Source organism: Barbus barbus (genome assembly GCF_936440315.1).
Source record: "Barbus barbus genome assembly, chromosome: 27".
Classification (NCBI taxonomy): domain Eukaryota; kingdom Metazoa; phylum Chordata; class Actinopteri; order Cypriniformes; family Cyprinidae; genus Barbus; species Barbus barbus.
This window is the reverse complement of record NC_136755.1, coordinates 21,052,091-21,076,740: the sequence shown is the minus strand read 5'-3', so window position 1 is coordinate 21,076,740 and position 24,650 is coordinate 21,052,091. Positions and strand designations below refer to the sequence as shown.

The window sequence follows — 24,650 nt, the reverse complement described above, 5'->3', positions numbered from 1 at the left end:
GTCATGTTTTAATCAAATATTATGTATGTCTTTTTTAATCATTATTGAATAGCTGAAGGATTCAGATGTGTGTTTGGTATGTATGAGTGTGAAAAATCATGCTTTAAATGTTTCTTCCAATCAATTCTTTGTCAAATGTATCATATTCTGGTTATAGAAATCACATCCAAAATTATACTTTTCAAGAGTGTGTAAAATTCGGACCATGTGACTGATAACACGCTGATTTATGATGGAAGGAACACCCCAAGCTAAGATAATAGCCTATCTAATTGGTCAAGACACCAGAGGGGATGTGTCCAGAAGCCGAGTTTAAAAACTCAGGACACCATCAAACTCTCTCTTAGTCACCCTTCTCCTCTTCTTCTTAAAAATGCTCTCTTACAACCTCTTGGTCCTCTTCTTCTTAAAAATGCTCTCTTGGTCCTCTTAGTCACTCTCTCTCCTCCTCTTCTCTTTTGCCACCGCGTTTTGACGCTGCTCTTTGAGCGTGCTCTGGCCCACTTGCCAGCTGCTACCATAATGAGAAGAAAACCAACCTAGTCTTTACATCCTTTTATTCTTTTACTTTATTTTCTTTTCCGTTGTGAGTTTCGTGTACTCTGTTAAGTTTTGCCGCCACGCCTCGTCACCGAGTTCAACTGGAGTCTGTGACCGCATCAAAACTTCTACCAGCCACAACTCCATTGGCTTCCCAAGACGTCACTTCACGACTACTGAACTCTCAACCAATCAGACACTTTGGGGAACCCACTTTCTGCAACGACGACGACACAAAGGAAACCCCTTAACACAGGCATAGCAAGCAAGTAACACCTCCAGGTTCTAATTGAATTGGTGTATTTAAAATAAATCTTAGCCTCATTGAGAAACTCAAAGTGAGGGTTAAATAAGTGATTGATGGTTGTTCAGGTCTATGCAATTAAACATATTGCTGTAAACTTGGTGTTGGAGCCATAATGTGAAGTTGTCATTTTTGGTTTTGGCACTAGAGGGCGTATTATTTTTGAGTATTTATGTAAGGGAATGATTAGTGACAGGTGCGTAAATGGTAGGTCAAACAAACTTTTTGACCGTGTCGTGCCGGGCTGTGTCAAATGTGTGGGACTATGCTTGTGGCAGTTTGTCTTGAATATAAAAAATATTTAGTTTGAATGAAGACCAAGTTTGTTTAAGTTTATTTTATTTGTTATTTGCAATGCCAAACGGACAATAAACGGATTTGCATATCCAAATTTATCCCTAAGGTATGGACAGTGTATCAATTTTTATTCAAGCAGAAGCACGCGTCAAGAACAGACTCTTAAACCATCTGCGTCCCTATAAGTTAAGTCAAAAAGTTTGACTAAAGGAGCCTGGGAGCGGAGGATGAGTTTTATTGGTGTCGACCACTGAAGCGGATCAAATTGAACGACAACAGGAAAAGTCAGCTGATCTGAAGTCGGATGTGCTCATTCTTCGCCTTGCTCGTTTGTTGGATTTACTGTGGATTATTGCTTTGATCGATCGCGGACTTCAAAGAACTACGAATCCGCATGTGTGTAAACAAAGAGGAAACAGCGCTTCTGAACGCCAAAGTCTTCAGCCTGCAGCACATCGGGAACTGAGGTATGAAAGCGCTTTCATTGAACTTGAGTTAAATGGCCATATAAACAGTGCACACAAAACAAAGTTCAAATCCAATGCGCATTGGTGAAAAAAAAAAAAAAAAGAAAAAAAAAAAGGGGGTTAGTTGTGCCAATAAGAGTTGTTTTGTTTTTTTTAATTTCTTGTTTGCCCATGTTAACAATGCTTCATGTGATGATTGAGGTAAAATATGCAGTGAGTATTTTAGGACAGTCAATAGGGACCTATTTAAAGGTTTAAAAATGGCAGATCAAAGTGAGTTTCATGGCTCTGAAGTAGATAAAGAGGAGCTACAAACTCAGAAATCAGAGGATGAAAAGATTGAACAGTCTGTTCAAAAACGAGAGGTTAAACTTACTGCAAAAGGGTTAATGGCAAAGCTAGATATTTTACAGATACAAAGAAAGTTAAAATTTAATAAAGCATCCCAACTGAAAAGGTCAATTGAAGAATATGAGTAATAGAGAAAGTAACAATGAGGTCAAGGGTGTGTTCGAAGAGTATAAAATCCTATGCAAAGAAGCAACAGAATCACATGAGTCCCTTATTGTTTTACTGCCTGATGAAGAGAGAGACGGGCATGAAACGTGGTTCAAAGCAAAAATGTTATGGGTTGAGGATTTCATCTCTGTGGTAAATAACTGGTTGGAGAAATTACAGGAAGAATTTGATTGTGCTGCCAGCGAAATTGAACCCAATGATAGTGTTTCAAATATCGAAACAAGGGTCAGCAGTCGCACTTCAAACCACAGAAGTAGCCGCCATAGTTCACGCTCCAGTAAATCTAGTTCATCTGTGCAATTTGCACGTGTACAGATTGAAGCAGAAAAGGCAGCTCTGGTCGCTCAATCAGAATCTTTAAAAGAAAAACATAATATCGAGCAACAATTGGAAATGTTACAGAAACAGAAGGAGCAATTGGACATTGATGCTAAAATTGCAGCCTCCAATGCAAAGCTATCTGTTCTCAAGAATTTTGAGCAACGAGGAGCGGACAGCATTGTAACAAATGGGATGGAGTCCTATGTTAACAAACAGTCAAAAACGATAACTGCATCTCTACATCCAGATGTTAAGAAACAGCCAAGGACTGCTTTGCAAAGCAGAAAAAGTGTTACTTCACAACCTAGAGCATCTCATCATTCACAGCGCAATGTATCTTCAAGATCCAGAATATCTGCTTCGTCAGATGGAGGTTTCGATTCCACACAGAATGTGCTTCAAAAACAATAGGAAATAACAGAGTTGCTGATACAACATCAAAAATTATGATCAATCAATCAAGATTATGCACTCTTTTTACGTGGGTGCTGTAATGCAATGGCAGATTTAGAGTACATGCAGGAACTGGACATGCCAACAAATATGAAAGCAATAATTCTAAAGCTTCCATTTAAATTCAGAGAAAAATGGAGAACAACTGCATGTGATCTCATGGAAAGACAGAAACGAAGAGCCAGGTTCAGTGATGTTGTCACATTCGTTGAGTACCAAGTGAAAATAATTTCAGATCCAATATTTGGGTCGATTCAGAATGCAGAGATGAGAATAACTGCTAAATCAAAGGATGTCTACAAATGGAAATCCCAGTCCCAGTTAAAACCAAAGCTAAAAGGGGATAGTTTTGCTACCAATGTTACTAACATTGACAAACCCATCGTGGGTGAAATCAAAAAAGCAAATGCTAAACATCAAATCAGTCAGTCTAAAAGTAACTCCACCAATTGTTTGTTTTGTTCTCAAGGTCATTCTTTGGAGCAATGTACAGAGTTTGAAAAGAAGAAACGCAGAGAAAAAGTCAACTTTCTAAAAGAGAAGGCTGTCTGTTTTGGATGCCCACATGTTGGACATAGGAGTAAAGAGAGTAAAAGACATTTAACTTGTAAAACATGCCACCAGAATCATCCAAGTGTTCTTCACATTTATTTTCAGGAGTTCAAAGTTGACAAAGCTGTCAACACAAATAATCAACCGAATGTAGAACCAGCAATCAACAACACACTTGTATCTGCACAAACATGTGATCATATAGGGGCCGGGAGTAGCAGTGGTATCTTACCTATCCTTCCAGTCCAAGTGAAGTCTGCAGTAGGTAACAAGATTATTCAGACTTATGCATTTTTAGATACAGGTAGTACCTCTTCTTTCTGTTCAGAAGGTTTGATGAGAAAGCTTAACCTGAATGGACGAAAAAAAAAAGATCTGTTTACTAACAATGAGTCCCAAAACGACAGTCTCAAGCTATGTGGTAAACAATTTGGAAATTTCAAATCTTGCTGGTAAAGATTTTTATGGATTACCAGAAGTCTTCACACAGAAGCAGATGCCTGTAAGCTTAGCTAACATGGTCAAATATGAGGACCTAGCTAAGTGGCCATATCTTGATGGTATTCGCATTCCACACATTCAAGCCGAAGTGGAGTTATTGATTGGTACCAATGCCTCCAAACTATTTGAACCATGGGAAGTAGTGAATAGTCAGGGAGATGGCCCCTATGCCATTCGTACCCTACTGGGGTGGGTCATAAATGGTTCTCTAGACAGTTATCAAAGTGAACAATATACTGCTAGAGTAAATAGGATCTCTGTTGAAACCCTGGAATTGCTATTGGAAAAGCAATACCAGCATGATTTCAACGAAAAGATGTCAGATGACAAAGAAGAAATGTCCAGAGAGGAAGCAAAGTTTATGGAAATCATGGTGAAGTCTGTGAGCTTTAAAGATGGACATTACAGTTTAAAATTGCCTTTCAAGGACAGTGATGTTATCATGTCAAACAATCTTTGCATTGCCAAACAGCGCCTCCTTGGAATAAAAAGAAGGTTTGAAAAGGATGTGAAATTCCAACAGGAATATGCAGATTTTCTCAATGATATGGTTAATCAAGGCTATGCTGAGAAAGTGCCAGAGAATCAGTTGAATCGATGTGATGGTAAAATTGAGTACCTTCCACATCATGGGGTGTACCACCCTCATAAGGGCAAGTTACGTGTTGTATTCGACTGTGGAGCAGAATACAAGGATACATCATTGAACAGTCGGCTACTACAAGGCCCTAACCTCACAAACATATTAATTGGAGATCTTTTGAGGTTCAGACAAGAGCCTGTTGCTGTCATGACTGATATTAAAGCAATGTTTTATCAGGTAAGAGTGACAGAAGAAGACAAGGACTTTCTTCACTTCCTGTGGTGGCCAGGGGGAGATGTTACACAGGATGTTGCTGTCTTCAGAATGACTGTTCATTTGTTTGGTGCAGTTTCATCCCAGAGTTGCGCGTGTTTCGCTCTGAGGAGAACAGCAGAGGACAATCAGCACTTCTTCAATGGAAAGGTGATTGACACCGTGTACAAGAACTTCTACATGGATGATTGCTTGAAAAGCTTGCCTACAGAGTATGAAGCAATCCAGATGGTCAAAGATTTGACTGTTCTTTGTCACAAAGGAGGCTTCCATCTTACGCAGTGGGTCAGCAACAGCCGTGAGGTCTTACAGGCAATTGCAGAAGAAGACAGATCCAAAAATCTTAGTAAGCTCAATTTGGATCGAGATGAACTACCTGTGGAAAGGGCCTTAGGACTTCAATGGTGAACATTCCTCGTTTAGAACTGACTGCTGCTGTCTTAGCTATTCGTGTCGTCAAAATGCTCCGAAAACAGCTTCAGCTGGAAAATTCCTGTTTTTGGACTGATAGTACATCTGTCCTAAAATACATAAGGAATGAGAACAAGAGATTCCGTACCTTTGTGGCAAATAGGGTTTCTGAAATCAGAGAAGCTTCAGAGGTGACACAGTGGAGGTATATTCATACTTCACAAAACCCTGCAGATGATGCATCAAGGGGATTGACTGTACAGAAGCTCATAACCAGTATGAGATGGATAAATGGACCAGAGTTTCTGAAAGAATCAGATTCAGAGTGGTCAAAAGACACTGTTGACGCAAAGATTTCTGATGATGATCCAGAATGTAGGAAGGAAATCTCAACAAATATTGAAAGTGTTGAAAACACCAATAATGCAACCCATAGGCTGATCCATTACTTCTCTGATTGGAAAAGGCTCAAGACAGCAGTTGCATGGATGTTGAAGGTAAAGAAATTTCTACTTGAAATAAGTTGCCAAAGAAAAAAATTGATGATGACCTTAAATGATTGCAGTGTCTTGGAACAGAAGTTGCAACAAGCCAAAGCTTCATTTGGAGGACAATGCTTGTCTACAGATGACCTTTTCGAGGCAGAAAAGGCTATCATCAAGTTCTGTCAATGGGAAAGTTTCAGTATGGAAATTTCAGTATTAAAATCTGGAAAGTCTGAAGTTAGAAAAAACAGTACTATTCACAAGTTGAGCCCCATTCTAGAGCATGGGTTGCTAAGAATCGGTGGGAGATTATGCAGAGCTGCTATGTCTGAAGAAGGGAAGCATCCTGTTATTTTATCCAAAGACCAGCATGTTTCCAAGCTGATTCTGAGGCATATTCATGTGCAAAGTGGTCATAGTGGAAGAAACCAAACGCTCTCTATTTTAAGATAAAAATATTGGATCACCCATGCTAATGCGACAGCCAGACAAATTATTTCAAGATGTACCTTTTGCAGATGGTACAAAGGTAAACTAGTTGAGCAAAGAATGGCTGACTTGCCCACAGAAAGAATAACTGCAGATCTACCTCCATTCACAAATGTTGGAGTAGATTATTTTGGCCCAATTGATGTAAAAAGAGGTCGCGCTTGTGTGAAACGCTATGGCGTAATTTTTACATGCATGGCCAGCAGGGCAGTTCATTTAGAGGTTGCATACTCATTGGACACTGATTCTTGCATTAATGTTTTGCAACAATTCATATTCATATTGTTCAAATTTATTTAGGTGTAATGAAATGTCTAATGGCTCTTTATGTAAATATGTGGATTTAATTGTGTATGCCTTATGTCATTAACAATTAGGGGCCGGTATGTTGGAGCCATTATGTGAAGTTGTTTTTGGTTTTGGCACTAGAGGGCGTATTATTTTTGAGTATTTAAGTAAGGGAATGATTAGTGACAGGTGCGTAAATGGTAGGTCAAACAAACTTTTTGACCGTGTCGTGCCGGGCTGTGTCGAATGTGTAGGACTGTGCTTGTGGCAGTTTGTCTTGAATATAAAAAATATTTTGCTTGAATGAAGAAGTTTAAGTTTATTTTATTTGTTATTTGCAATACCAAACGGACAATAAACGGATTTGCATATCCAAATTTATCCCTAAGATATGGACAGGGTATCAATTTTTATTCAAGGCAGAAGCATGCGTCAAACTCTTAAACCATCTGCGTCCCTATATTTGGGATTTCACATTTCCATTCTCTTAAACTCATCCTTTCCTCACTTTCTCTCTTTCTGCAACGTGTGAATGTGTGAATGCTTGTGTTCATGTGTTAGATTAGTTTATATGTCTTAGGTTTATATAAATAACATCTTATTTATATTGAAAAGAGAAGTATCTTGTGTTTTGTGCTCACAAGTTAATGTCTTAAACTGCCGATCCTGTTACTGTGCTATTTAATAGTGTTTTCTCTATATTTTGGATTTTAATATCCAGTGCAGAGTTTGTTATACGGCTCGTTCAGTGAATCGCTGTAACAGTGATTCTGTTCAAATCCCTATAAAATCATAAATTATTCCCTTTGAGCTAAATTAAACTATTTCTTTAAATTACATATTAATATTACGTTGTTGCTTTTTTTACGTTACACGTGACTCCCAGAATCGGTATCGGATCGGATCGTGAAGTGCCTGAAGATTCCCACCCCTACCTGAGATTCAACTATTTTCTGCAATTCTCCAGCTGTGGTCCTTTGAAAAGTCTAAAGCCACTCAAACTCTCCTCCTCACCGTGCATTAGGACGATATAGACACGTCCTCTTCCAGGCAGTTTCAAAACATTTTATGTTGATTGGAAATTCTTAATTATTGCCCTGATGGTGGAAATGGGAATTTTCACTGCTCTAGCTCTTTTCTTAAAGCCACTTCACTAATTTGTGAAGCTCAATTATCTTTTTCTGCACATCAGAAATATATTCTTAGTTTTTTTTCTCATTGCGATAGATGATTAAGGGAATTTGGGCTTTGTTTTCCCTCCTATTTTTATATTTCTGTGAAACAGGAAGCCATGGCTGGATAATTTCATGTTCATAATCACCCTGGAGTGCTCAAAATTGTGAAAATGAATGGGAATTTACTTCAGAGATATTTTACTGATAAGAATTTCTAGGGGTGCCAATAATTGTGTCCAACGTGCATTTGAGAAAAACATTTATTTCATAAAGATATTTCCCCCATTAAATTATTTTTATCCAATGAAAGGTTAGATTTTTGTGATTTTTTTTATTTATTTTATTTTATTTATTTATTTATTTATTTTTTAAAATAAAAGATCAAAAGGATTAACAATGCAGATTAATTTTCACAGCCTTCTTTGATCATATTTACCAAGGGTGCCGATATTTTTGGTCATGACTGTATATATGTACATACATACACACACACACACTCACACAGTATATATATATATATATATATATATATATAATACACACACACACATACATACATATACATATGATATGTATATTAGGGGTGTGCGATATTGAAAAAAAAATAGATATCTCTATTTTTTAGGATTTTTTCGATAACGATAATTAGACGATATTTTGCAGAGTGTGTTATTGTGCTGATATCTGACTACTGTGGACAGCTGCAGTTTTTGATATTCTTCATATTCTGTGTGGTCAGTTCACATCAGTGATTAATTAATCTTTTCATTTAAGTTTAAATTGATTTTTACCTCAGTCAAATTGTTACATTTAATCAGTCAATTAAGATAATACATATTTAGACTGTTACCAAACAAATGAAACCAGTATCATCAAAATTAATCTTCGCAGAAGTTGCATCTGAAGTGGCATTTAGATGTATTTACACACTGTTTAATGCAGCTCAGAGGGACATGGAGTGCTTTAGCCAGTTAGAAATGCATAATGTTTTGACATTTTAAACACAAAACATTGAATAATGATATGTAAAATTATTTTAAAAATGAAAAGACTTTAAATGTGATATTAAAACCACCAGTAGGTGGCAGAAAGTCACTATTAATAATTGAGTAATTGCGACTGAACTGAATCATTGCTTGATTCATTCAGGAACGAAGCACTGTCATGTTGCTCAGAGACGCAGAACAGTGCTGTAGCTGTTTGGAATTATTTTTTGTCGGCGAAATGGAGTGAAAACAGGCAATATGGTGTCTAAAACAAGTCTCTTAATATTAACTGTTTATTGAACTGTTGTATAAAATCAATATCACATTAGTAATCATGCTTATTTTTGATGAAAAAACGGCATGAAACGTAATTATATACATTTTCTGCCCCCATATCTTGAATTTTGCGATCATTTTTAATACATTTTAATAGATTGAATCATGCAGTGAAAGCACTGCGCACGTGCACGCTAAATGCGCACGTGCACTCCGTTGGTGTTTTGTTTGTTTTTTGCAAAATTGTTATTGTCAAATTGCACATCATTAAAACAACAATTACGATATTACCACAGACAATATATATCGCACACCCCTAATGTATATACATATATGTATATACATACATATACATATGTATATACACGTGTGTGTGTGTGTGTATATATATATATATATATATTGTGACGAGTCGGCTGCCTCCCCCCTGTCCATCAACACCACCCCGTCCCGTATTCGCCGCCCTTCACCAGGCTCCCGACAGGAGTGGGTGTGTGAGAGAGGAGGGGCGCTGAAACAGCCAGGGCTGGCGGCGTGTGATGAGGCGCACCTGACGTGAATAGAGCCTCATCACCGCCGCCGTTAAATGCCGAACGCGCCTCTCCTCGGGAGACCGGTCTCTCCCCCGTGCATGCACGCTGGTGTCCTCGTGGGTCCAGGAAGGGAGCGTCGAGGAGGACTGCCGCACCCGTTAGGCGGCTGACGGGCCAGGATGCCGGGCCGCCGAATCCCCCAGAAGCGCCGGGATTCCGCAGATGGACGAAGCCGCGCCAGAGACGCCGCCGCCACTCGCTCCCGGCCCCAAGAGGAGTACCGGACTCCGCCCCTTCCCTGGACCCTTCCCTCCTGAACACTGCCCTCCTACACAGCCCCGCAGCACGACGAGGACACCAGATCCCTGTTTATTTTGGACACTTTATTTTAATATTTTGTTTAATAAAAACCTCTCCGAGGCTTGACGCCACGCCCACTGTGTCTGTCGTTGGCTCCTCCCGCCACAATATATATATATATATATATATATATATATATATATATATATATATATAGGGAGGAGCAAACGACAGACACAGTGGGTGTTTATTATTTTTTAAACAAAATAATAAAATAGTGTCCAAAGGGGGTAAAAGTGTCCAAAAATAAACGGGGGGGTCTGGTGTCCTCGTCGTGCTTCGGAGTTTGTGAAGGAGGGCAGTGTTCTGAAAGGAAGGGTCCAGGTAAGGGGCGGAGTCCGGTGGCCGCACGTGCTCCCCTCTTGGGACCGGGGCGCAAGGGGCGGCGGCTTCTTCTAGCAGCTTCGTCCTTCTTCGGCCCACGGCGCTTCCGGGGGATAGTACGGCCCGGCATCCTGGCCTGTCAGCCGTCGTATGGGTGCGGAACTTGATCCACTCTCAACCCTCCCTTCCTGGACCCACGAGGACACCAGCATGCATGCACGGGGAAGAGACCGGTCTCTCGAGGAGCATTTAAACAGTGATGAGGCTCTATTCAGATCAGGTGCGCCTCATCACACGCCGCCAGCCCTGGCTGTTTCAGCGCCCCTCCTCTCTCACACACCCACTCCCGTCGGGAGCCTGGTGAAGGGCGGTGAATACGGGACGGGGTGGTGATGATAATAAGGGGGGAGGCAGCCGACTCGTCACTATATATATATATATATATATATATATATATATATATATATATATATATATATATATATATATATATGTGTATGTATATATATATATATGTATATATATATGTGTATATATATATGTATATGTGTGTGTATGTATGTGTGTGTATGTACATGTGTGTGTATATATATATATATATATATATATTATTTAATTTTAAATTAAAAGTTATGAACTGTTGTAATAACAATATAAATTTAATTTTAGGGTTCAAATATGATACAGTAACATTATAAATTTAACTTGAGTATCAAGTCAGTGAGTTTATAAAACTGCTTTAGGCACTAATAAAACCAGACTACAGAGGGACTTGCCTGTTCATTTACAGCTGATCAGTAACACTGAATGTATTGCTGCTGAATTCTCACAGATTGTGTTGTATTGTTGTCAGCAAGAGTGAAAAACTAAATCTTTTCTCTGGGGGGTTTTAGTTGGGTGTCCTCTCTGCTGATCCATCAAAAGTCCAGCTATTGTTGCGCTCCAGTGGTTGCTCTATAAACAGGAAGTGAGACCTCTCATCAGAGCAAAGGCTTCCTGTTGTAATGACACCACACATACATACACACGTTCTTATTCCTTCTGGTTACATATATACTCTTAACACACACACACACACATACACACCACACACACACAACCACACCAGCCTTCTCCTCCCACCACCTCACACAAGCATATATGCACACATACCAGATGGGAGATGGGTGTGACGGGGGAGTTTCATTAAAAAGAAACAGATCTGCTCTTACCAGAACAGGAGCACGCAAAAGAAGAACAGAGAAGAGGGAGGGAAAGAGAGCGATTGAGATGGCTTTCATGGTGTTAGATTACCTGTCCTTCTCTGAACTAACCAGAGTGAGAGAAACCAGCCATTTTAAGAAACTTGAGCTTGTTCAGAGACTGTGACGATGACCTTAAAGCATATATTCATATTCCTTGATGTATTAAGCCCCTGATGCATAACATTAATACTGTAATTAATTAAAAAACATATTATTAAATTATTATTTTTTAATTCCAAACAACCCTAGTGAAAAATAAATACGCTTTTCATGCTAAGTACACTACAAATACATTTTCATATTTATGTACTTAATAAAATACCCTGCAGTTGTACTTTTAGTATACTAAACTGGTATACTTGGTCTGCTAAATTGGAACAACTAATTTTGTACTTAATGCACTTTAATTGTGCAAAAGTAGTGCTGAAGTCCAATTAAAGATATAATTAGTATATTTGATTGTGCTAAAGGTGAACTATTGCAAGTATACTTCAGGTGCACTTTAAATATTTTGCATGTAAAGACCAATATTATTCAAAGATCATACAAATCCTCTTCAAAAGTGACATTAAAACACATTTTAGACTTAATATTAAGAAATGTGCGTTGTGCACAAGTAGTATGCCAAATAAATTTTAATTATAATTTCTGTTTATCTCTGTGTGTGTGTGAGAGAAAGATCACACTCTGAATACTTAAAAATGGCTTTTGAAAAAAAATCTAATTATTGCAATGGGCATCATGCAACAGAGGTTTAAGATTTAATGCACTTTTTTTTTTTTTTGAGAAATCCAGTCCCTGAATATTTTCAAGATCTGCTTCAGGTATTCCCTTTGCTAATGTAAACATCACTCTTAATATTGCTCATACATAGTTTTAACAAACCTCCAACTCTTAACTATTCAACTTTATTTCAGCTACAGTCTGAATAAAACCTCAAACCATGCTCTAATACTTTTCTAAGCACTCATACGATTTTTTCTGTATCATATCTAGGTAGCAGAATAACATAGACTTAGGGAGAGGGTTCTTTTGACTTGGATGGATAAGCAAGCACCAAAACTGTACAGTGGCTTTTCCCCTGCACAGGCAGAAAATGTAAAAATGTATTTACATTAATCTTTAAATACTTGCCACTTCTCATGGTTCTGGTATAATAAACAGTATTTGCAGGGTGAAAGTTATGGCAGTGCAAACTCAACATTAATAAATAAACAGCTGGAGAGACAATACTTTGAAGGTCATGAGAAAGACATCTGGCTGCCCTGCAAGCTCTAACCGAGCGACTGTGATCACGTCTCTCGCCAAGGACACGGATATACTTACGGAGGCCAGACGGTTCTGGGGAAGAGTGTCCCACTTGTTCTGCCATCAAGGTCAATAAAGCATACAGGCAGTGGAGGGATGAGCTGTGCTGTTTAAAAGTGTACATACAAGAATTTATCAAATATTGTACTTATAGCTCGATTTTGGATGCTTTCAACTGTTTTTTTTTTACCGTTACATGAGTAAAGAATTAAAATGTGTGTGTAAACTATCCCTTTAAGAAAATTATTTTTGCTGTTCACTGCATTTTTATTAGAACTCTGCCAAATATGGGTCAAATCTAAGAGCAGCAGATCTGGCAACCCAAAGCCAGGCACTGAACCCTGAGTTGCCCCAGGGGGCTACCAAAGCCCCTATAGTCAACAATCGCTCGCCCTCCGGCTATAAACCCAGTGAAGAGGTTTAGGCTGCTCTGTGCCATAACATATGCTAGACGTAAAGATGAAACATTGATATGGTTTACAGAGCTTTGAGTTGAACTCAAAGAATGACCCACATTTGCAGCCTTTCTGATTTTTGTGCCACATTTATTTATTTTACCTTCATTTGTTGAGAAAGTGTACCCAAAAAAAGAAGGGGAGCGAGAGACAAAAAAGGGAGCGAGAACGAGTCGCTTATTTTATTTCAGCAACATTTCTCATTTATTAGCTTGATGTACTAAAATAATTAAACCTAAAATGAACCTAAAAATGAATAAATACTATGAAACAAAACCATAAAAAATTATTACATCTTTACCAAAACTTACATTTGAAGCAGAACATTTAAAAATAAAAACTAATTCAAACCATTTATAAAATCTTTAATAGTGTTTAAATGTTATGTTACTTAAGCACTATATTCCAAGCTTCCTAAAGCTATAGTTTTGTGTGGGGAAGGACATTGAGTCAGTGATTTAAACTCAGGAACCAGATTCGTTTGCTTCATGAACAAATCATTGAGACCAGTTTGGACTGGATCAACTGATTCATTGATGCTGATTCAAAAGAATTATTTGCTCACAATTTAGGCGTTACTTCCATAAAGCTACTGTGTGATTTCAGAAGGTGTGGATTAGTTCATAAGTCATAGACTTACTTAGTGGTGTAACTGTCACTTTGAAGCTTGATGGCCTCAGTCATCATTCACTTTCATTCTTTTGAAAAAAAAAAGACCAGTATTCTTCAAAGTACACTTTTTGAATATCATTTTAAATTACATAAATGTGAGTAAATTATAGAGAGAGAGAGAGAATTTCATATTTAGGTTTTTGTTTTGTTTTTTAATCTGTGTTATTTTTTTCCCCTGTGAATTGTATCGTTGTTTGAAACTATTAAGTCGTAATAGATTGCATTCCAATCATATAGACCAGATATTTGTCTGTTTGAGAGTGTATGTGTGTGTTTCTTGGACGAGCTGTGTGGCCGCATAGGTGTTATGTCATACTGCCATCAGGAGTGCTGCAGTGGCTCGGCCTGATATTACATAAGCATTGCTTCTGGTATCCCTCTCTCATCTCTCTATCACTGCTGTCGCACACACACACACACACACAGAAATACATGCAAAATTGCATGCTTTGGCTTGCACTCAAAAAACACACATATAAGCCAACCTGTGGACACCTGTAGAAATATTTTCCTTTTATCCCAAAAACATTTATATGGCAGTTTACAACTTTGACAGATCTGCATGAATTATGTACACGGGAATGTTATAGAGTGACTTCATAAGTGTCACTGTTATACACAAAATTAAATTATATTCTTAATCCGTACCTTTGTTTAAAAGGTAAATCTAGCTGAATAGTAAAATACATTAGTACATTGGTGCTTCACGTACAAAGGCCTTTTCACACTGAACGCAAAAATTTGGCGCGATGACACTTTTGAATCGAAACAACGATTGCTATTCACACCAGGCATGATCATTCGTGGGGCAAAAAGCAAGGATTTGTTTTCCTCCTGGGTCAATTTTTTTTTTTTTTTTTTTCCCGTCTCTCCGCAACAAAACAGACCATCCAATTGGATTTGAGCGTAGATCACGTGCCTGGAGCAGCTGGTGTTGCACAAAAGGCAGAGAGTGGTGGAGTTGTTTCGAAAACCAGTGTAAACAATCACCGAAGAAGAGTATCCCGCAAGAGAGACGTATAATGTACAGTTTATATTCAAGTATATTAAGGAGCAGACGATGTAAAATCAATATACGAGATACATACATAAAAAAACACATTGTTGGTTGGTGCTACCTAGCTTGCAGGTGTGAATTAACAGAAGCTGATCAGTCTTTTCATGTTCGTCTGAGATTAACCTCACTTTTTCACATCGAGTCCAGTGTGAAACGGCCTTAAGAAAGAAGGTCATTCAGGAGTAAAGTAAATAACAATTTTCAGTTTTGTAATCTTTAAAATTTGTAATATTTTTTGAAAAAAGTTAAGGAATGATGATGTGATCCTAATGAAACTAAGAATTTATTTACCAGTGTTTATTTATTACATCATTAAATACTAATAAAAAGTAAATAAAATGTGAGGTAATCTGAATAAATTAACATTTATTAAAAAAAAAGAGATCTTTGGATTTTCAGCTTAAAAGACCTTATTTGATTAATATTTGACTTGAGTGTGAGGGGGGTGGGGTCCCCCTCGGTCCATTCGCCCAAACTCTGCACCAGTTGCGCCACACAAAGTTATTTATTTTTTTATTTTTTTTTAAGGTTTTTAGATAATTTTACTACAAAAATGTCAAACATTAATATAGATTAAGAATATCTTTAATTATTAATAACTTCTGTTGACCAAAAGGTCTGCACCTTTTAATTATACAATTAACAATTTTAAAGTTGTTGCTAATCAGAGAGTGTCACATTTTGTTGTATCAAACCTAATTTTCAATTTGTATCATCATTCAGGATTTCCAGATTCTTTGCTCAGACATCAAGCACACTAGTAGGAAAATAATCCCTTGCTTTATTGCTTGTGTAACTGTGTTCTGGCTTTAGGGAGTGACGTTCTGTAGTGACGGTGCTGGGAGGTCGTGGAGCCCTCGCACATCTGCAATCTTTACTGGAGAAACACTGCTCTCATAATACTGATGTCCAACCAGTCTGAGGCCATTATCATTCCATTATACAATTATGAGCTATTAATACTGACTGAGCTTGGACAAAACTATTGCTTTGTGAAGAAGTCACTGCAGCGGTGTAATCTTATTAGCAGATGAGCGTCACAAGTCAATAACAAACACATTGTGCTGCACTGTTGGTTTGTGGTGTAAGATCGACATCAGCAGTGCCATTATAGTCCATTTCAAAACCCACAGCCCTTCTTGCTCGGCCTCTCGTGGTATTTTAGGATTTATCAAACACACACACACTGACATGCAACATGTTTGTTTGGCACGGATGCAACAATTAACATATGTGCACAGTACACACATACGCACATAGGATTTTGGCTCACGGTTTACGATTCAGGCCAGGGCGTGTTAGAAAAACCATATGTGTCAGGGACTTGTTTAGCTCTGTCTTTCACATGAGGATATACACACTTTTTCTCTTTCTCTCCCACACACACACTGGCTCAGAGCAGAGGAGTAGTGTCCAGAGCATGGGGCGTTTGTGCTGAGCTGGACTAGCCGTCAAGTTGAATAAGCGAGCAGACAGTTGATTCGCCATCGCCATTCATCAGCCAGAGAAAAAAGAGGTGGGGAAAGAATGGAGCTCTCGCTCAGGGCTGTGTCTCTCAGATACCGTGTATGTGCTGCTGTTTCTTTCCGCTGAAAGCTGGCCTTCTTTGTGTGTTTTTATGTTTTTACAGGCACATGTTGTTGCTTGCGTGTCGGTGGTGTGTGAACAGCGGATCCTGCCTTTAAATGCGCTCATAAAGATGTGATTTCACTTTTGTGAAGAATTTCCTCAAGCATATGGCTGCTTATCAATCATTGATCGTTTAATTATGATTTAATTACTAGAGCAGTAATATGTCACAGAAAAAGTACAGTACTAATAAGGATAGATAACATTTACTCTAAGCATATTTGTTCCATTGTATACTGTGAAATTGCTTAAGGTAACAAAGAATATGCTTAATGTGGTAATATCTAAATTAACTTTTTATTTGAAGTAAAATAGTAAAAAGTAAGATTCATTTAATCTCTTGTTCAAAAGTTAGGGGACAGCAATTTTTTTTTTTTTTGTAAAGAAAATTAAATCTTTAATTCAGGAAGGATGCTCTAAAATGATCAGTCACAGTAAAGACATTTTAATGTTACAAAATATGTTTATTTTAAATAAATGCTGTTTTTGAACTTTCTATTCATCAAAGAATCCCGATAAAAATGTATCACCGTTTCCACCAAAACATTAAGCAGCACAAATGTTTTCAACATTCATAATAATAAGAATTTTTTCTTGAGCCAATCAGCATATTAGAATGACTTCTGAAGGACCATGTGACTCTGAAGACTGGAGTAATTGAGCTCTGCCATCACAAGAATAAATTACATTTTTACTAAATATATTCAAATCGATAAAACAGTTGTTTTTTTTAATTTTAATATTTCACAATGTTATCATTTTTACTGTATTTTTGAACAAATAAATGCCTTGGTCAGCAAATATCTTATCTTATCTACCCAAAATTGTGTACAGTTTTTATTTGTTGTTTTGTTTATATTGTTAATTTAATTTTTCACTTCTGCAAAGTGTTTAATAGAATAGAAACAGAAATGTTATAGTAATCACTATAACAGCATGACAAAAAGTGGCAAAAATACAAACGAAACAAAGCACCATAAAAGTGGTTTGAATGAATAGTGCGCTATAGTCTAAGTCTAGACATGAGCTTTGAAAATCTGTGAGAAATTACTTAAAAACAGATTTCAGATTTTTGGAGTTTGGTCACCATGTCATTGTGCAACGAGTCTTTAAATTTACTTGTATACTCCACAGTGAAAATAAAAGTATAAGGAAATAAAACCGTGATGAGTGAGTGAGGGTGACTAAATAATGACATAATTTTTGAGTGAACTGTTCCTTTAAGAAGATTGAATCACTAACTGTTTATTAGGTGCTTGCTTTTTACCGTGCATATAATGGTAAACGTATATTCGGAATGACAGATAAGAGTTGAGGCAGGGGTAACAGCTGCAGACATGTCATAGGAAGGCTCCTCTGGAATCTCAAATGAACGGTGGCTGTATTCCAACTGTGGAAACCACTAGAATCACAAACACCATCATAACCACTGTCAGCGACCATAACTACTGGACAAGGATGAAGTCTTTATAGGGGAAGTGTATTTTTGAAGAACTTGAGTTGTAAATCTTGTTTTATGCCTATGTAACGTGGACAGGCTACAGTTAAGTAGTGTTCATTGTGTCTTCATTTCAGAAACACTGCATAACAAAGGATCCCTTCACCCTGTGCAAGCTGTATCACTAAGCTTTACATTTCAGCTGAATAGAAACGTTTGTGCCTGTTCTCAATTCGGTTTTTATCGTATGACCACATCTGTACTCGCATTCCTCATTACACAGACTTTAACTTTGCTAGACGTGACATTTCGTGCAGCATGTCCAACCAAGCCTGTTTCTTCTTGGGTCCTCTCGTTTCAAACCTGGGGGAATCACATCTCTGGAACTCACCAGAATATTTTCCGTAATTTAACATGACGTTAGCCTCAACACCTGCTATCGTGCTCGCAATCATAAAATCACGCCAGGGTCCCCCTTTTATTTACGCCATAATCAGCAGTTTAGGATACCAGGTAGGATCTACTCCAAAATGGGACCAGGAGGGACTTCCCTTTGTCTTCCCCAACCAGACATGCTTCAGACAGGCCTCTAGCGTAGGATGGACCCCTGCATCCAACAATGACCGTGTTGGACTCCCCACAGCTCAGAGGAGATATAGACATGAGCTATTGTGACAGTTCTGGTGCGAGAGGCACAATGTAATTGTAGTGTGGGGGGATTTGAGATCCACCAAATTGTTAGGAAGGCCATAGAGACAATATGGAGTTTCGTAAAAATTATGGATAACAAGTGAGGGCCATCATTGGTAATTGTGATTTTGAATAAAAACAAGATATCATTTGTGCATTGAGTGGAAATCAAAAACTGATGTTAATTTATATCAAAGTTTTGACTTGTTTCATTTTGCTTGTTTTAGGACAAATGATGCATTAAAAATCTCATTGGTTGCAGTCAAACAAGTGATTCGTCTGCCGTCTGTCATATCACACTAAGAACAAAAGACAATCAAGCTCTTCTATCTTCTCTTGTCAGTATTGATGCCTGTTAGTGATTTGGTTACTGTCCCTGTGCATTTGGACAAAATGCACAATTTGATTTGAGTGCACACACGCATACTGACACACACAGCTCAATTTGAAAAATGCACTGATCCTGCATTGATGGAGCTACAAGATGAGATGAACTGTCTGGGGATAAGTAGGTCAGCAGAGCTGAGGTAAGCCCTCCGAGAACAGCCATGTTTCAATAATAACCCCACTGCTGACGTGTATGTATGTGTGTGTGTTTGTGTAATGTGTGTCCTTACACATCTCCCAAACCTCTTGGTATCATAGTTACGGCGATTTAATGCTCAGCTCATTGGTTTGCCAAACAGCAAAACACTATTCATTACCAGTTCAGCATGTTCAGTTCCGTTATTATGCGTTTAAGCACCTCATCCATTCCATTGTCATAGAGGCTACACTGTTTACATGCTACCCAACATACAAAATCAAATAATCAAAGGAAATAAACTAAATAAATAGGCAAACATTGGATATAAGTCGAGATAAATGAATGATGGGACCTCTAGGAAAACTTCTAATTTCCTAAACGTCTCCTCTATAAATTTCTTACCTGGCATTTTATAGCACAGCAAGTTAACTTACCGTAAAAGATGAACTGTGGAGAGGCGAGTGCTTTTTGTGCGTTAGAATGTGTGTGCTTGTGTGAGGGGGATGCGGGGCCAGTGGTGAAATGTAGTTGGTATATAATGGATTATTGATTGTTGGGAGAGAGAGAGAGAGAGAGAGTGAGAGAGAGGACCAGCCCTCAGGGTTCATCCCAACTGGCCCCTCTCTTGCCCAACACTGAATAGTCTCTTTACGTCTCAGCAGACACACACACGCACACACATACACACACAATGAATTTAGACTTGTGAGCAGACAGCCACTGCTCATACTGACTACGAGAGGGGACTAACTGAGATTTACTGTTGTCCTTCAGGCAAAGGTTCACACAAACCCACACAGATTGGCTGAAATATAAGGTGGATGGGGGCAAGTTGTCACACATACCTTAAAAAAATGGAACATTCCCAGTTATTGCCCAGGAAAAAAAGATACAGCGCTCTGAACACATGTTGACCTTAATAGTGGGGCATGTTGTCACACTCTTTGTGGTCACAATGGGAACCTACCATTAAACTGCCTATTATAGGAATTTTAGCTAAATTTAAACAGTAATTTACTTTAAAGAGTAAACAATAATTATAAAACCCAAACCATTGTTTTGGTCTGGAAATATTTTAATATAACAAACTATAAATTTGTAACATTTAAATTCAAAATATTCCCCTAATATTACTGAGATATTATCTCTTGTAATCAGACTCGGTCTCTACTGTGATGTAGTGTGTGTTTATTTTAATCAATTCTTTTTTACCATATTAACCAATTGAACCACAAACCAGATTAAGGGTGCTTTCACACAAGCACTTTTGGTGTGCACCCGGGTTCGATTGACGTCAGAGTTCGGTTCGTTTGGATGATGTGAATGCTGTCTTCCGTACTCGGGTGCGCACCCACGAACCGTACCCGAGTCCGCTTAAAAAGAGTGGTCTGGGGTTCGGTTCTTGTGAACTCCGGTACGGTTCGCTGCTGATGTGAACGCAATCGTACCAAATCACGGAAGTGAACTGCTATTAATGGCGTATTATTTGATTTAAAAATGTGTTTGTGTTTCACTCACTTTCCTGATGAGCGTGACTGACGCACTGCAAGCAGAGAGCTGTATATCTAATTTCTGTTCGCCTTCAGCGTTCTTTAGAGAATTTGCAGTACATTCTTAAGACAGACGTAAGTGCCGTTATGTACTGAACCTTTGGAAACAAAACCAATGGTTCAAAAACATAAATATATAAAAATAAAGAGAGCAACTATGCATTTTGCTGCCTTCTCCTGCGCCGTCATTACTAAGCAACGGGGTAAACAGCTGCTGAATTGATGACGCAAATGAACAGCGGTTCAGACCCAAATAAAATAATATGAACACAGTCCAGCGGGGGAAGGGGGGAGCAATCGAACTCTGGTTCGGACCAGGCAATCGAACCAAGTGTGAAAGCACCGTAAAAGATATGCTAACACACTGATTGCACATTACAATAAGCATTCAGTCAGCATAAGCATTTTTGAAGAATGCAAAAAAGGTTTGCTATGTTTAGATTTGATAGAAAACAAAACATAATGGCAGGAAATCCTGATTCTGGACTGGGGTGTGTATGTTTTTGTGGATTTACAACAATCAATACCCCTTCTTGTTCTAATACTGAGCAATGTGTTAATGTATCAGTTACTGTATCTGCGTTTATGGTCTTGTTAGAATAATCAGAAAGCATGTCGGATAAGTTAGTGTGTTTATGCAATACTTAAAGATGTGCTGTTTCCTCTGACTCTTAAATGAGGACATCAGCAGTCTCTCGCTCTATCTCTTTGTCCCTCTCCTACTCACTTGTAAATGGTGCAGAGCATAAAACCCAATGTACTATGTCCTCTGTATTCAGTATGGATTCTGCCTTAAACGAATAGTTTTGACTGAACAAAAGACTGTCAGATGGCATTATATAGAAGGACTCTGTTAGCTGGGGGTTGTCTCAAACACTGGGCCCAAGTTCTTTCCATGTAACAGTTTTGTATCTCTACCGCTTTTGCGAATAACACTTGATTTTATAACAGCAATTTGTAATGAGACTTTTACAAAAAAAAAAAATTCATAGTGCCTTCCATTTAATAATAATGGCTTGTTTGTTGTCATGGACTAATGGATTAATGAATAACTTTTATTTACTCATTTGCAAGTCTTGTTCTCAACTTTGCTTCTGTTCTGTCTCTATTTCCTCTCAGGTGATCAGAATGAAGCAAACCTTCAACTTGTAAGATGATTCATAGGAGAAAAAACTCCAGACATATTCCAGACAAAAGCAACACTGTGAAGTCAGAATTACCAACAATGACACGTTTGACAAAGAGAACTTTTACCCAGACCGAATGACTACAGGCGAGACAGACTTAATAGGATCTAATAATTTGAACAACAGATAGCAGCATAGTGGAATATTCAAGCCTCGAGATGGAGGTGGAACGGCCGGACGTTGTAGACGAAGAGTCCTTCTCCAAGGGTGGCCAGGACAACCCTGATGGCAAGAAGAGCAGGGGTCACACTTGTGAACTCTGTGGAAGAAGTTTTCCTTTCCTCAGCTCCTTGTCCCAGCACATGAGAAAGCACACTGGGGAGAAACCATACAAGTGTCCTCACTGTGAGCACCGCTCAGCCCAAAAGGGTAGCTTAAAGGCCCACATTCGCAGCCACAAACTGGACGGCCTCTGCCAGAGCACTGGCGGCGAGGAGGAAGACGTGGATGAGGAAGGGGAAAAGGAAGGAGGGGTGCCAGAAGATCAAGGTGGTTGCTCCAGTCCAACCGAGAGTACCTCGGCCTGCAACAAGGTTGTGAGCGGTGAGGAGTCAACCAAAACGAGGAAGAAAGGTGGGAAGAAGGAAAGAACCTCTAGCGAGAATGGCAAACAGTCAGTGCAGTGCTCTCTGTGCAGGAAAAGATTGTCCAGTATGGCAGAGCTTGAACAGCATATGCAGGAGCTTCACAAGTTCTTCCGATGTGAACTGTGCCCTTATGAGACTTTGCAGGAGGACCAGCTGCAGGCTCACATTGAGAAGGTACATCCTATCGAGGAGGAATCTATCACCAAAGAAGTCTCTATCAGCGAGGAAGCTGATGGAAAAGGCGAGTTCCCATGTGAACAATGTGACCAGGTGTTCACACAGGCCTGGTTTCTGAAAGCTCACAGGAAAAAGCATCAGAACAGTCTGGATCATGGGTGCCGGATCTGCGGACGCCGCTTTCGTGAGCCCTGGTTTCTACGTAGCCACATGAAGACCCACAACACCAAGGTAAAACCAAAGACTGACACCTACCTTCCGGCTACTGTCAATGAGGTGGCACAGGACGAGTCCAACTTGGTGAATGAAGTGTGTCTGTATGAACTCTGTGCCAAATGTGGTAACTTCTTCCACAACCGCAAGAGCTTGCTGTTGCACGAACAGGTCCATAGAAATGTTGAGCAGCCTCCTAACAATACCTTCTGCAGAGATGAGGATTTAGCATCTGTCACCAAGACAAGCTTCTTGGAATGCCTAAATTTGAAACCAGCAGGAAATGGAGAGAACCCCACTGAGGGAACTCTAGGGAAAAGAATCCCAGAGCTTGATCCAGTAAGTAGCTACCAGTCTTGGCAACTGGCCACCAGAGGCAAAGTGGTGGAGGTATCGGAGAAGAGCCTGGGTTGGGAAAAGAGGTTAGCCGATGCAGATGTAGCATATGACAGGGAAAAGGGCGAGTATGTCTTGATCAGACAGGACAAGCGGAAGAAGTCGCTTGATTCAACGGTGAGTATTCCAACCAAGAAACGGAGAGGGTCTGGGACCCAAGGCTCCAATGCAGATCACCACATCAATGGAGAAAGGAACGGCCAGGTCTCGACAGGTGAGCGAAGCCCAGAGAATCTGAGTGACACTGAGTACCGCCCTACTCCTCGCCCTAGCCGTAAGAATTCCCAGAAAACCTCAGAGTGCTTGGAGTGTGGAAAGGGCTTCCGCACACAGCAACAGATGGTGATCCACATGCTCATCAGACATGGTGGCTTGGGTGAAACCATTGGTGGAAATGGACTGTTCCGTAAAGCAGCGTCCAGCCCATCTAAAGCAGGCGAATCAGCAGGGCTCTTCAGGGATCAAAAACAAACAGGGTTCTTTGGGGACACAGGTAAGGGCATTGTCCTTATTTTGAAATTTAAAGCAAGCTCAAAGTTCAAGCATAATCACAGGAATGTGTTCTTAATGTTATAAACTTCAAGCACCACTTGATTGCATATGATAACCTCCGTTCACACTACCACACAGTTTTTAAACTATTGATGCAATGCTGTGCAGATGCTTAACCTCTGGCAAAGTTTTTGCTTTCATGTTGAACTGCTAATGTTTAAATTCACCGAAAATAATGTGATTTTATTTGAATCTGTATGCTACTATAAATGTGCTTTGCAGCAGAGATTTCCATTTTTATCACTATTCAACACCAAAGTGAACATACAGACCTTGATTAGTTGACTCAGGTGTGTTCAATTACAGTTAAGATTAATTTGACTCATGCTGAATTAGCTATGTGACTGTGCTCCAAAAAATGTTTAAACTTCTCAACAGGTAACTGGTCTGTTTGTTGTACTGGTGTACAATATGATATACTGTTTCTGAAGCTGAAGTTACGGAGGACAGAGACACCTTGTGGACAAATGCTGCAGCACATCTTAACATGTTCAATTGTATTGTAGTGTTTGTGCATAGCTTAAATCTTTAATATGTATTTGATTTTATTATGGCATTTATTTATTTGGTTGTTTAATTAATGGAAGCATGGTCTTTGCTTCCAATTAAAAAATAACATATTTTAAGCTTTTTGCACAAAATACCCATTAAGTATTGAACCTCGATGATTTCCATTTGTAGTATTGGTTTGTTTTATTTTGTTGATATTTTGACTCTAAGCTAAAAACAAAATTACACTTGTTGGAAAGGACCTCAAGACATTTAAATCAGTTCCAAATACCAGTCTACAGATTTTGGTATCACTTGTTTATACCTCACACCTCAGTATCAC

The 24,650-nt window shown here is 38.9% G+C and overlaps 1 protein-coding gene across 2 annotated transcripts in view; it reads left to right on the top strand.

The window, feature by feature from the left end:
• LOC306847527 (zinc finger protein 516-like) overlaps positions 1-24,650 on the top strand; it is a 54,828-nt gene that overhangs the window by 18,490 nt on the left and 11,688 nt on the right. For both annotated transcript variants that reach the window (XM_079381495.1, XM_079381496.1), the window contains exon 2: positions 21,826-23,759. In XM_079381495.1, the coding sequence (XP_079237621.1) occupies positions 22,052-23,759 (1,708 nt within the window). In that variant the 5' untranslated portion in view covers positions 21,826-22,051. The remainder of the gene's footprint in view (positions 1-21,825; positions 23,760-24,650) is intronic.